The sequence below is a fragment of the Tachypleus tridentatus genome, chromosome 2 (genome assembly GCF_004210375.1).
Source record: "Tachypleus tridentatus isolate NWPU-2018 chromosome 2, ASM421037v1, whole genome shotgun sequence".
Classification (NCBI taxonomy): Eukaryota; Metazoa; Arthropoda; class Merostomata; order Xiphosura; family Limulidae; genus Tachypleus; species Tachypleus tridentatus.
Genome location: NC_134826.1, coordinates 79,897,847 through 79,913,394, shown reverse-complemented (window position 1 = coordinate 79,913,394; position 15,548 = coordinate 79,897,847). Strand labels below are relative to the sequence as shown.

At 35.5% G+C, this 15,548-nt stretch overlaps 1 protein-coding gene across 7 annotated transcripts in view; it reads left to right on the top strand.

Annotated features, from left to right (window-relative positions):
• The window catches only part of ATP7 (copper-transporting ATPase 1), a 133,447-nt gene that overhangs the window by 53,789 nt on the left and 64,110 nt on the right, over nucleotides 1-15,548 (top strand). For all 7 annotated transcript variants that reach the window (XM_076488765.1, XM_076488769.1, XM_076488767.1 and 4 more), the window contains 4 exons: nucleotides 1,232-1,378; nucleotides 3,649-3,812; nucleotides 5,753-5,914; nucleotides 7,288-7,367. In XM_076488765.1, the coding sequence (XP_076344880.1) occupies nucleotides 1,232-1,378; nucleotides 3,649-3,812; nucleotides 5,753-5,914; nucleotides 7,288-7,367 (553 nt within the window). The remainder of the gene's footprint in view (nucleotides 1-1,231; nucleotides 1,379-3,648; nucleotides 3,813-5,752; nucleotides 5,915-7,287; nucleotides 7,368-15,548) is intronic.

Here is a 15,548-nt window from a genome sequence, read left to right as displayed (position 1 = left end):
TTGTTTATATATTTTATTAACTATATCATTAGTTTCATATTCCATTACACTTTATGATGCATATAGTCAACTTGCAGACTGCTGTGATTAATCATCTTTTATTTCTCTTATGGCTTTCAAAACAAGAATCATGTAGAAATCATCTTTGAGGTCTGTCCATGGTTCATGAACAGTTTAGAGCATTTTAACTGTTTAATTCATTTAAAATTGAAAAATAAGAAAGTTTCTACTTAAAACACTGTGAAAAGCATATTTTCCATTTAAAATATCTTCAATTTCATTAGTTTTATTCTCTCTACGTTTTGGGGAAATGTAAAATAGTGAAGACTTTACATTGATTTAGGTAAAATTAATGTAAATGTTACAGAAAAACAAAAGGAGAAATAACTAATGTAATAACAATTATAACTAATTTGAATTGTTATTGTTATTTCTTTAAAAACTTGATGGTAATCAGCTTAACATTCCACCCTTGTAAAATGGTGGAAGCTTAAGTTCAGACAAGTAACGTAGCTATTAGTAACAGCTTATCTTTGTTCTTACCTAATGCTGAAGTAGTTTTATTTGGTAAAATACTTGTATAACAATTTTAATTAAAAAAAAGTTTATTTCAAGTAAATTACTTAGTATTAAATATTATCTGAAACTTGCATATAATGCTACTTAATCATAATAATTAGAAAATTTAAATTTGAAAGTATGAAATGAGTTAGAAAACAGTATACACTTTTCTTAAACACTTAATATAAGAATATTGTACCTTGTGTTAAAAACTTAAAAACCAAGACTTGTATCACTTTACGTGTATCTGTTTTTATTTTATTGCTTAAAGAAATACAATGTAACAAAGTTTTCCCATATCCTACCCTTTGTTTTGAATTTTTTTTAGTTTAATGTTTAAGTTTTTATCTACTTTGTTCTTATATTTGTTTATATTTATTTATATTTTTAGAACTAACTAATGTGAAATGGTGGTACTATGGGTAAAATTTATGTTGCATGTATAGTGTGATGAAAATTCTAAAATTTGGTAGAAAGAAGAAAATTGCATATTCATGTTAAAAAAAGGTAACAGTAGGATTTGCTTAGTGATTCAGTTATACATTCTTTACTTTTAATGAATAGTATTATTATTATTATTAAATGTCATGATAATTCATGAAATGTGTGGCTTAAAATTGTGTACATATCATATTTTGTATGTTAAATGTTCCTTCTTATGTCTTAACAGGACCAAGCTCCAACAAACCTAAGAAACAATACACTAAGATACTACTTGCTGACGGAGATGACTTAGAAAAATGTTTCATCCGAATAACAGGCATGACTTGCGCATCATGTGTTGCTGCCATAGAAAAACATTTAGCACAGTTGGATGGTATAATTCCTGTTTGTTTTTCATTATTTCTGTTGTGTACTTAAGGTATATTAAGTGATAAATGTTACCAACTGTTATTTTTACAAGATTTTAATCAACACAAAAATGTTTAATTAGTCTGTACACGAGAGTCTGAATACCTGTAATTGTGAATTGTGATGTGTACTGCAAACATATATACATCATGTTTTTTTTAATATTCATTTATTTATACTGTCAGTCTGATTAAAACAGTGCAGATAATCATTTTTGGGTAGACAGTACACAAACTGTTTCAGAAATAGGGTGATGGCCTACCTTGTTCATATGTTTTATTAACTTTATTATTAGTTTTACATTATGTTACACTTTATGATGCATATAGTTAACATGCATCGTGCTGTGAATGGTCAGCTTCTTTTTTTTCTAATAGCTTTCTGAAAATAGTCATCTGGATGTTCTCTTTAAGGTCTATTTATGGTTTGCTTATAACCAGAAAATCAAAATCTTACTTTCAATTTAAAAAATTTTTGTTTGAAAATAAAAGGTATCACCTAATGAATATTTCAAGTATAATAAATGTCTGAGGTAAATGCACATTTAGCACAATTGGATATTTCTTGTTTTTTTATATTATTTTGTCATCTAAATGACGTGAATTACATAATATGTTACAGATACTCGTTTTTTGTTGTTAAATTGCTCATCTGTTTTTTTGTGTTGTGTAATTGCCATGGCTCGATTTTAACAATTGATCATGATGACTAAAATCTTCCTTAGACAACCAACTTAAACTCCGAAGTTGTCTGATAGATGGCTAATGTCCTAGAACAGACCCTTAGTCAAAATGGTATCACAGTTTACTGTACACTTTTCCATGCCCACACTACACATATAATTTTGACTTTGATTCATGACTAAATCATTGGTGAATTTCCTAACAATGAATTTGAAAACTAGAACCCCACAAAAAAAACAATCTTTTGTTCAGTTTTTTCTTAAAACAAATTGTAATTTGTACAAGAGAAATGTTGGTACAATCCACCAAAAGGAGCAGAAAATATTAGCAAATTTCACTTTTTTTTGTTGGCTAATAATGCTGTTTTAGTCACTGAACTTTCTGTTGTGGACAAGCTAGACTTCTGTGTGTGTGTGTGCGTGCGTGCTAATTTATGCACATAACTTTTTTATGAAGTTCAAGTGAGCCTGAATCATTATATGTTGTAACACAGTACACTATGTATTGCTTGGTTAGTTATGCTACCACACATTGTATTGCTCAATGTTTGTATGCATTTATATGGGCAGGCAGAATTTGCAATTAAAATGAATGCTGATAACACTAATATTTAGTGAGATTAATTTGTGGTGTAGATGTTTAAGGCAATAAAGTTAACATTATTCTCTTTCTACTGATGAGCCTTTGGTAGAAACTAAAATGTATAAATTTACAAAATTACACTCAAAATTTTCATTGTTAATTATTACAATTGAAACACTGCCCCTCCCCTTTTAGTTAAACATGTACAAACAAAATTTTATCAAAGTTTTGATCAGTAAAAAATAGAATAACAATAAATAAATTCTAAATTTGCCTTTCTCCAGGTCAATACAAACTACAAGTATAAATGGCAATACACATCTCTGGTTTTTGTGTGTGTGCCTGTACAGTGCTCAGGCATTATGTATATATTATAATATAGTAGTATTTACGAGAGTTTCTGTGCAAGTCTAGTCTTGCTGTACTTGGCAGGTGGGTCAAGCTGGTTTAAATGAAGCATTGAATGTGACTGGCCTATTCAGAAATTTATGGTTCATTGACTGTTTACTTTCTTAAGGTACTTTGTAGCATTTACATGGTTTGGGCTTATTGTTTTCAATGTAATGAAACTTCCCAGGCAATAAGTGTCAAACATTAGTTGAATAAAGATGCAAATTTGCCAACTGAACATTAACTTTATTTTTTGAAAATAAGGTACAAAATCACCAAAATTTTTGTAATTGAATCTTTTTTTGAGGATCTTTGTGTGTATGTGTGTTTAACAAACAAAAGGGCCTTCCAGACAATCTTTGATACAGCTTGTGTTGTCCTTTGGACATTAAAAATTTCCTTAAAGTCAAGACTGATTGGTCATCTGTTTCATGTGTCTTTCTTGTGATTGGCCATTTCTGTTTTTGTGGATTTGTAATTTATTAACACCTATAAAATATTTTATATGAAAACATACATGAACCATTGTTTCTTTAGTGAAGTGGAATGAAACTAATGAGAACATTTTGTGTTTTTAAAGGAGTACATTATGTGTTGGTTGCACTTATGGCTCAGAAGGCAGAGGTGAAGTTTGATCCAGCTTATATCATGCCATCTCAGATAGCAAATGCTATTTCAGAATTAGGCTACAGTGCTTCAGTAATAGAAGATGTGAGCTCAGCTCAGGGAGAACTTGAATTAGAGGTGAGTATGTAATGTCTTTAATAACTGAATAACTAGGCAAGAAGATGATTCATTAATTTGCTCACTATGGACTTGGAACAAGGGAATGATCTTGTAATTATTTTGTGCTTATGGTTTGTGTGCTACAACTGAATGCACTAAGCATTTCTTCATGAAATATTGCAGATTATCAGTAAACATTACAAGGTTTTTGTACATAAAACAAACATACATATCTTAGACTCATTTAGAGTCTGAAAACTGGTAGTTTCAGTGGACTGAATGGGTGGTGGTTTGAAGTTATACTAGTTAGTTTAGATAAGTGATTGGGGTTCTTTATACTAATATAATTTGTATACTGTACTACTAATTAGTACTTTTACTACTATAATAGGAGCTGGAATGCCAAATTCAGGAGGTGAGTTTATCTTACTAATTTACAAGTGGTAGTACCTTCTTTTGTATTTTTTCTCCCTCTTTACTCTGAGAGCAGTCAACTTCACAAAACTGTTTGTTATGTAGTGAAGGGTGATATAGGTATGGGACATTGAGGGCTTGAGCACCAACATCTTGCTTTCCTAATTTCTACTTCTTTAGAGTGTTGTTATATTTAATTCTAATTATTTTATTGTCTATCTTCATGTGAGAGTGGCGAATGAAGGTTATGACTGATAGGTGGTGTACTCTGACTCAATATAGGTCCAACTTTTCAGCCACCTCTAAAATCTAGGATACATTTTATATCCCACATTATAGCTTGTATCCTGGGGATCCTTTAGAGTTGTGTAGCTTTTTAATTTTGTTTATTAGAAAATATCATTAGTCAGATGTTTGGAATAAGTTCTTAAATTTCAATTATTTTTCTTAAAACTTAGAACAGTAAATAAAGAATAGAAAACAGTATCTTCTGCTTACGAACTTCTTACCCATTTGCTGCTTGTTGTAATATGCCTTGTCAAATTTACCACATGGAGGATGTAAAACAAAATAATTTTTTAAATATTTATGTATGTATTTTGAAATAACAAAAAAAATCGTAAATTATTAGATGAACTTCACAGAATTCCTCTATAATTTTCCAGGCTTAGTACTTAAGTTGTATTTGGGTTGCAATATAATTTTTCAAGTTCCATAATGACTTACATTACTACTTTGATTCTAACATGAAAAGAAAGGATTCCCCAAATTAACACTTGACAAAGGCTGAGAAAACCACATTAAGAACTATTTATTGGTTACACACATGCCATTGGGTAAAGTTGGTATACATACATGTATATTTCAAAATATGGAAGAGCTGGACGAGGCAACCTTCCTTGATTCACTAAATATAATATCTAAGAAAATAAAAAAGATAGGAGGTTCTTATATGATATTCTAGCTTGTCAATACAAGTAAGTTGGATTTCTGATTTATAAGAATCTATAGCCTTTTTATATTTGGAAATCACAAGCATTTAATTTGGGCAAAAGCTTCACTTAGTGTATACTATGTGACATATAAAAATCAATATTCAGGTTGTTTTTCATAATATTTTCTTTCATATCTGTGAGAAGACATTTCTTTGATAGATATTGTATCACTGGAATGATCTGATCCATGGAGTGACATTTCTTTGTAAGATTTGTTTGACAAGTGTTTATAGATATTATCAGAATGATCTTCCATTTCAGTGTTTCCCAACCTTTATTTTTGCTGTGGGACTTCCTTAATGTTCAAACCATTTCTATTCATCACCACTGCCCTTCAAAGTTTACTACCTCCTGAATTTTAAAAATCCAGTAGTGCCCAGGATGGGAAACAGTGTTCTGAACCATAGAATGACATTGTTTGTAATATTTATTTGACTTATTCATGGATATTGTATTGATATAATCTTTGAGATCCATTGAATGACATTTCTGTGTAGGATTTGTTTGACTAATATTTATAGATATTGTGTTGCTTGTATATTCTTCCAGATCCATGGAATGACATGCGTTTCCTGTGTACATTCTATTGAGAGTAATTTGATAAAACACCCTGGCATCATCTCAGTGTCCATTGCTCTTGCCACACAGATAGGTAAATTTCAGTTTGATCCTGAAGTTACAGGCCCTCGGGATATTGTTGATGCTATTAAGGTAAGTTATTATTATTATATTCCACTTAACTTATTTGAAAGAAATAACTTGAGATAGATTATATTATAGTAGTTAATTTACAAAAATCTCTCTCTTTTTTTTCTTCTTTATAACAGGTACACTCGTGTGTAGTGTATGTATGTATATAATATATATGCACACATGTCTCTTAGTTGTTTCAGCATTTGTACATCTGGAGCTATACTCAAGCATTTTAATAACATTTAATAAAATATCAACCAGTCAGAAGTCAAGTTAATTCTGAAGTATGTTGGTTTTACTGGGAACATATCAAAACAAAAAGTAGTTAGCATTTAACCAAGGATGAATATCAGAAAAAAGGGGTGGGGAAAGAAGTAACATATTATTGTGATGCTGTCTTCACAACAAAAGACTTAAAAGAAATGTACAGAAAATCACATATACATGCATTACTTAAAAATACCCTTAAAATAAAGATAAAAATATAAGGACAACAACTTCCATCCAACTGTTACAGTATAATAAGAAATTGTGTCCCAGTACAGAACTCTGGCATATTGGAATATATTGCAAAATACAATACAGTTTGGGAACACAAAGAAAAAAAAACACCAAAAAAACCTGTAATAGAACAAATGTCAAGTAACTTTTTATGTATGTAAAACATACTCATACAGTGAACTAAAGGAGAAAAAAACTTAACCCACAATAATTAGAAATGGCATCCTTGTAATGGAACTCTTACTAATGATTTTGTTGAAGATATTTTTGTACCTGCTGGGGCAATAGTAAATGTACAGGCTTGCACGCTAAACAATCCAGTTTGGAATTGAAGGTGAACACAGCAAATAATCCCAGTTTCGATTTACCTGACAACTCAAACACAAATGTAATTCTGAATACACTGCTGACTGGCCATAGTTTAAATTGTCCAAATTAAGTAAAAACTGTGCATTTTACACTTTATCCAATGTAGTTTAGCATCACTGACATTGGGAAGAGTGCATAAATTCATTTATTCCTGTTTTATATTTGTATTGTGGCAGGTATCTGGCTTGGTCAGTTAGAACAGGTGTTATTTAAATTCTATTTAGGTTGAAAATACCAATACCTAAATAGCCACTTTCATATGCATTTTTTAGAATTATGTATATATTTCTTTAGAAAACTTTAAAAATAATTAAGAAAAGTATGCTAATTTTTTGTGAGTGTATTATTAATTATGTGTCTGTTTATGCAGTGCCATGTGAGCATTCTTGTGTGTGTAAAGGAAAATGATCTGTTTGTTAGAATAAAAGCATTTAGGAGGTGATTATTGAATCTTAATGTTGTCTTTATTAAGTAATTGCTATTAAATTAAACTAGCCATTGTTTTGTAAATTTGTTATTAGGATTTGGGCTTTGGTGCTTCAACTATTACAGACCACAGAAGGGATGCTAGTTACTTATCTCAAAAAGAAGAGGTGAAAAAGTAAGATACACTATATACTTATTGTTAATTATATATAAATGTTATTAAATATTTAAAATGGCAATAATTATAATGAGTTCATCCAGACATAAACAGATGAAGTGTAGCAGAACATATGAAGAACTTCCAGGGTAGTGCTACTAATTTGTTGAGCCTGTAAGTGGAAATATGTTTAACCCTTCTAACACCCTAAAAAATACTGATTGCATCTTTTTCCAAAATCATAAAATATCCAACAAAACACATACTGATACTCTTGCTGAACATTATTCTTACTCATGCTCCCTCAATGTGGATTCCTGTACATGGTGAGGGGACCTCCCAAAGAAGGTTTGGTACTTTCGGTTTACCTCCTCTGGGATTTAAACATTCACCTACGTGTTTGCTGTGTGTGGTGACCCGTGAAGGGGAGGAGAAGATCCTGGTGGTTGAGGGGTCCAACCCCAACACACCACTTTGGCCTTGATTTCCTGTAGACAGGTGGTCTTTGGGTGAACCCCCTAAGATCAGTCAGCTGGTCCATTTGGGCCAGGGTCAACTGAGTGCCACTGTAGGACATCATCACCAAGTGTAGTGGAAATTGTTTGATACTGGTGTTTGGGTATAGTGCTCAGGAAACCTTGGCGTTGCTGCAGCAACCTTATATGGCACTGTCGTGCATCCCCTCATAGGGCTCCATGGTGGGTGGAATCAGTAGGCACTGAAATATTTTTTTATTATGGATACCATTCAAATAAAAAAAATAAACAAGCATGACAGCATAGAGAAAAATCTGACTCCTGGCAAACGACCACTTTGATGACTGTACAGTGAAAGTCACAACTTGAATCTGTCCTACGATTTTAATTATACATTATTTAACTGAAAACCCTTGGGACAGATGTCTCCATTTTTTTATTCAGAAGGGTTTGGAAGGGCTTACTGGCTCTCCTAAATTGGTAAAAAAATTATGGTCTGGGAACATTTTAGTGGAAACATCATCACAACATTCCGAACTCCTCTTGAAATCAAAAGCTATTGGGGATATATTCATTAAGGTTACTCCTCATTCTACTTTGAATTCTTCCAAAGGAGTTACAGTTGAGAGGGTTTTAAGGACCATTCCTGAGTCGGAGATCCTCGCAGATTTTACCAACCAAGGTGTTACAGCCATGCGTCGAATTTTTACTCATAAACACAGGATTATGGAGCCGACAAATGTTCTAATATTAAAATTTAAAACATTACGCTCTCCCACCACAATCAAGGCAGGATATCTGAATTATAAGGTATGGCTTTATATTCCTAACCCTGTTAGATGTTTTCATTGTCAAGGATTTGGTCATTCGAAAACATCTTGCTATGGTTTCTTGACATGTGCCTGTTGTGCTGGTAAAGACTATGATGCTTTTGAATGCCAACTAGAACTGCATTGTATTACCTGCAATGGTCTACATCCTTCCTATTTTACTTCTTGCTCTAAATGGGTAGAAGAGAGAGAAGTACAATGTTTCAAGACAGTTCATAATATTACTTATTCAGAGGCTCGGGAATTAGTATTTCCAATTCCATCTCTGACTTATGCTGCTGTAATTCATTCCACTACTTCACTAGTAATCCAGATAGACCTTTCCATACATCCTACAGAATCCTTAACAGCACATCTTAATCTAAAACCTTCCAAAATCAAAAAAGTTAATAAATCAGTATCTACTTCTATCTCTGTCCCTTCCTCATCTTCCAATCATTGCCCAACTTTACCTTGTTCAAGTTCAGGTGTTTCCATGGGGTCTTCCTCTCTTGACATCCCAAAAATTAAACAAAGCATTTGTTCATCACTGGAACATATGCCTACAAACACCAACCTGCCTACTTGATCCAGAGCAGGATCACTAGAAAATGACCAACCCATATCCAGTAAAGAAAAAAATGCGGGGTCGCAAGCAGAAGATCTCCTTGCCGTATTCTCCTCCAAAATAAATAAATATGGCCATGCTAATTCAATGGAACTGTCAAGGTTTTGAATCCAATGTAAATGATATCAAGGAAACATTCTTAAAACCTACTAATACAGTCACAATTCAACAATACTCCTTATACCAAATTGACAGGTCATGTGTAGGACAAGGACATGGGGGAGTAGCACTGCTGGTTGATCAGCATGTGCCCACTCAGTCCTTGTTATTGAATATGCCCTTGGAGGCTGAAGCCATCCATATCTCCTTAGCTGTACCATCACTGTTTGTTCTCTGTACCTTGCCCCTGGAAAAAATTATAATTCATCAGACCTTGATGCCCTCATTTAGCAACTGCCAACCCCCTTTTTAATTTTGGGGGATCTTAATGGGCATAATTCCTTGTGGGGTGGTTCTAATATTGATGTGAGGAGTCATGCTATAGAACATATGCTCTTGAATCACGACCTGTCTCTCTTCAGTACTGGCTCTTACACTTATTTTCATGCACTCAGTCAGTTATTTACTGCTAGAGATCTTTATCTGCTCCCCTTCACTTTTCACTTGCTTTTCTTGGGAGGTTGACATCAATCCACGGGGTAGTGATCATTTTCCTATCATATTTAGAGAGATTGGCTGTGGTCAGTAGCACCCAACCTGTGTGCCTCGGTGGAAGTTTGACCTGGCCAACAGGCCACCTTTGACTGCTCTCTTGGAACTTGATCCTGCCATCTTACATAAATCATCAATAGATGATTGTGTAGCAGCAGTAATTAACTGTATTGTCCAAGTAGCTGCTCAGTGCATCCCCAAAAACCTTTATCTTTTCCACGACATCCCCACCCTTGGTGGAATTCTGCTTGTTATATAACACGAAAAGCTTAGAAATGTGCTTGAGATAAGTTTCCTAGATATCCAACACTTAAAAACACATTGCATTTCAGCAAGCTCATGCACAGGCAAGTTAGATGTCAAAGCCAGAAGGAATCCTGGATTAAATATACCTCCAGCATTTTTTCAACCACTGGAAGGTGAGTGGACGGTATACTTCTGCCTCCCTCTCTATCTTAATATTCAATGGCCATGAAGTTGCTGATACTCAGAGTATTGCCAATACTTTTGGTGAATGTTTCTCTCATGTATCTAGCTCTTCAAACTCATCCCCTTTCTTCTTAGCTATTAAAACACGACTGATCATTCCTGTGACTGCAATTGCCCTCTTTCACTGGTGGAACTCAAACTTGCACTTCATCAGTCTAGCAATACATCAATTGAACCTGATGATATATATTAAGAGATGCTACACCACCTTCCTCCTGCCTCTCTTACTATTCTCCTGGTTGTCTTTAACTGGATATGGCAGGAGAATGTCTTTCCTGATGCTAGGTGCCAAGATGTTGTACTCCCTATTCTTAAACCTTGGAAGGATCCAAAGATTTCTTCAAATTACCATCCAATGCTTTGACGAGTTGTCTCAGTAAGATCTTAGAGAGGATGATTGATGCTCATCTTGTTTGGTTCCTTGAATTGAACAGCTTCTCTCACCCACTCAGTGTTTTGAAGACAACACTCCAAAATAGACTACTTAATTTGCCTTGAAACATCAGTCAGAGAAGCTTTTTTTGAATAAACAACATCTTGTTTCTATTCTTTGATTTAGAGAAAGCTTATGATACAACATGGAGATATGGCATCTTGTGAGACCTTCACTCATACGTATTGCGTGGCAATTTGCCACTTTTTATTAAGCATTTTTTAATGAACTGCCGATTCCAGGTCCATGTGGGCTCAACACTTTCTTGTTTTTTCCCACAGGAACTTGGAGACCCTCAGGGCTGTGTTCTGAGTGTCACACTTTTCATTATAAAGATTAATGCCATCAGTGAATAGCTACCCACTACAGTTGCAAATGTTTTTTTTTTATTGATGACTTTCATATCTCATGTCAGTCATCAAACATGAGGTTTATTGAGTAGCAGCTACAAACTGCAATCACTCGTATACTTGAGTAGACCACAGCAAATGGTTTTCAACTTTCTCTCCCTAAAACTGTTTGTGTACATTTCTACTGCCAATGGGGTATTCATCCAGATCCAGAACTTCATATTGATGATGCTGTACTTCCTATCGTCCATGAGGCAAAGTTCTTAAGTCTAATATTTGACTGTAAATTAAACTTTATTTCCTATATCAAGCAACTTTGTGTCAAATGTATAAGAGCACTGTACATCCTCCATGTCCTCTCTTCCACTTCTTGGGAAGTGGATTAATACTCCATGCTTAAAATTTAATGTGCCCTTATCTGATCCAAACTTGACTGTGGGTTTATGGTGGACAGTTCTGCCAGAACCTCAGCACTGAAAATGCTGGATCCTATCCACCATCAGGGGCTTTGGCTTTGCATTGGGGTCTTTTGTATTTCTCCAGTCCAAAGTGTGTACATGGAGTCCCATGAACCTTCTCTGTACATTCGCCATTTGCAACTGTGTCTTATGGATGCCTGTTGGTGTGAATTCCTGTACATGGTGAGTGGACCTCCTAGGGAAGGTTCTGTTCTTTCAGTTTACCTCCTCTGGGATTTAAACATCCACCCACGTGTTTGCTGTACATGGCAACCTGTGAAGGGGAGGAGAGGATCCTGGTGGTTGAGGGGTCCAACCCTAACACACCACTTTGGCCTTGAATTCCTGTAGACGGTTGGCTTTGGGGTTGCCCCCTTTGGTCAATCGGCTGGTCCACTTGGGTTAGGGTCAACCAAGTATCAGTGTTGGATGTTCTCAACAGGTGTTGTGGACATTGTATCTGATGCTGATGTTTAGGTATAGTGCTCGCAAAACCCTGGTGTTGCTGCAGTGTCCTTGCTTGACATTGTAGTGCATCCCCTCATAGGGCTTCATGGTGGGTGGGGTCAGTGGGCACTGAAATTTCCTTTTTTTATTATGGATCCCCCAGATAAAAACTTAACTGAAATAGTGAAAAAATAGTCTATAGGTAAATGACCATGTCTTGAAGATTATGAGCAGCAATCCTCACCATCTGTACCACACGTTATATGTCATTTTCTTATATTGCATTCACTTTCAGACAAACCTTTAGGGCAAATGTCTCCCTCTTTTTATTCAGAAGGGACTAGAGGGACTTGCTGGCTCTCCAAAATCAGTAATGAAACTTTGATCTGGTGACATATTGGTGGAAACGTCCACATCTCAACACAGTGAACTCCTCTTCCATTCAAAGGCAATTATGGATATACCTATTGAGGTTGCACCTCATGCTACTTTGAATTCATCATGAGGAGTTATTGTTGAGAGGGATTTGAAGGACATCCCAGAGTCAGAGATTCTTGCTTGTTTCTCCACCCAAGGAGTTTCTGCAGTGATGCATTTGTCCACTTGCAAAGATGGAATTATGATGCTGACCAATGTTCTCATTCTCGCATTTATGTTACCACGTTCGCCTACCACCTTGAAGGCAGGTTATCTTAATTGCTGAGTATGGCCATACACTCCAAACTCTCTCCGATGTTTTCAGTGTCAGCGGTTCAGTCACTCGAAGACGTCATGTCACGGTTCCTTGATGTGTGCTTGTTGCGGTGGCAAGGACCATGATGCCTACGAGTATGAAACAGACCCTTATTGCATCAATTGCAATGTCACTCACCCGTCCTACTTTCGTTATTTCCCTAAATGGTTGGAAGAAAGAAGTGCAACGTTTGAAAACAATTCATATCATTACTTATCCTGAGGCTCGAAAATTACTGTTCACCACTTCCTCTCAGATGTATGCTGCTGCACTTCATTCCACTACTACAGTGGGAGTGCAGACAGATCTCTCTATGCCTCCAAGAGAATCGTTCTCCAACCAAATGAAAATTCTTTTGACCTCCATGGTTAAAAAAGTTGATGAATCAACTTCAACAACCATCTCTGTTTCTTGTAACAACAAACTCCGAGATCCACATCCTTTCGTTCCAGGTGCAGGCATTTCCTCAGATACATCTTCTTAAGCCATCTCAAGATGAAAAACAATCATTTGTTAACATCCTCAATCACTGGAATCCCCTTCCAACAGCAAAGATCTGCCCAATCGACTCAGGCAGGATCCGTGGAGATCGATAGACCTCCCCCGATTAAGGACAGTAAGTAAAAAAAGACGTGGTTGTAAACGGAAGGATTCTCCACCCAATTCGCCTACACATAAATAAAAGTGGCCACTCTGATACAGTGGAACTGTAGAGGTTTACTTTCTAATCTGGATGACATCAAAACACTGATTGCTTTCTAAAATCCTGTATGTCTTTCCTTGGAGAAAACATTTCTGAAACCTGCCGATACAGTCACCTTTTGGTGGATTTCTTTGTACAGAAATAACAGGCTGTGTGATGGACAAGTGCATGGAGGGGTGGCACTATTGGTTGATCAGCATGTGCCCACCCTGTCTTTGCCACTTGACACACCCTTGGAGGCCGTAGCCATCCGTGTTTCCTTGGGTCATACCATCACTGTTTGTTCTCTCTACCTGTCCCCTGGAGAGACATATGACCAATCAGACCTTGATGCTCTCATTGAACAGTTGCTGTCTCCCTTTTTAATCCTGGGGCACTTCAATGAACTTCATCCCCACTGAGAAAGTGCTGATATTAATAGGAGAGTTTGCTCTCTGATCACAACCTTTCTCTTTTCAATACTGGCTTTTCTACTTGTTTCCATGCACCTGGTGAGTCCTTTACTGCTATTGATCTCTCAATTTGCTCCCCCTTCATTATTTTCCCATTTTTCATGGACGGTTCACAATAATCCATGAGAAAGTGATAATTTTACTTTAATTTTTAGAGACTGGCCATGGTCGATGCCACCTGACCAGCGTGCCCCGATGGAAGCTGGATCACACAAACTGGCCCTCTTTCACTGCTTTTGCGGAACTTAATCCTGCCATCATCTGTAAGCTATCAATAGACGACTGTGTGGCAGCAGAAACTGACTGTATTATAGAAGCAGCTGCTCATTGTATTCCTGAAACTTTGACACATTTTTATCTATATACTTGTCCATGGTGGAATCCTGCCTGCTACATGTCACTGAAGACTCAAAAACAGGTCTGGAATACTTTCTGTAGATATCCCACACTTTCGAACCTCGTCACTTTGCTGCGAGCCCATGCACATGCTCGGTGGGTAAAGACGTCAAAGCCAGAAGGAATATTGGATTAAGTTTACAACCAGCATATTTTCTATCACCAGTTTCAAAGTCATATGGGACAAGATTCAAAAGGTCAGTGGGCAATATAATTCTGTCCCCCTCTCGAACTTGCTCTCTGACGGTCACCACCGTCCCTGTTCCATACATGGACTATGGTCCAGTTACCAAAACTCGACTAGACATCAGTTGGCAGTCATCTTGGAGTGAGCAACAAAATAATACGCTTTTTCAAATCAAGCCTTCCTTTCTCTTTGGCCACCTTGTTTTTGTAAAGATCGAAGGGTGGAAGTTGTTTTGGCTAGATTATGCACTGGTCACAGTTTTTTAACTCACCACTTTCTTTTATCTGGTACTGATGTACTAGTGTGTGGTCTGTGTGGCACTCAGGTCACAATCATGCATGTTTTATTATCATGCCGTTGTTACAACCAAGAAGGTCAATGCCATTTTAAACATATTTTTAAGGTAGGTTTGCCCTTGACATTAGCCAATGTCACAGGTGATACTTACTGGTTGTCTCATTCATGTTTTTACGTTTTTAAGAGCCATTGGTCTTTTTAACATAATTTAAGGTTTTTATTTGACTATATACTGTTTTGGCATGATTTCTTTTACACATTTTATATTAGCCATTTACAGTATTTATTATCCTGAAGCATGCTATGTTGATTTTGATGAGTAGTTTGTGTGATATTAAATTATAAAAAAAGCAATTGTAATTGTTTATAAATCTTTCTTTTCCCAATCCTGTACTATGGGTTTCCAATGAGAAAAAATACAGTAGCATATCAACTAGACACATTGTAAATAACACAGCCATGTGGGAATGCAACACAATTTTTTTGTCACAATGCCATTTATATCATTAATATATATAAATAAATAAATTATTCTGGTGTATTACAATCATGATCTATTGATTAGGTCTTTGTTACACTTGTAAAGTTTGTTTTAAGTCAGCATGATATTCATATATTTGTTACCCTCATATCTGTTTTTTTACACAATATGGGAAATCATTATGGGCCAGCTTTTCCCATATTTGGTTC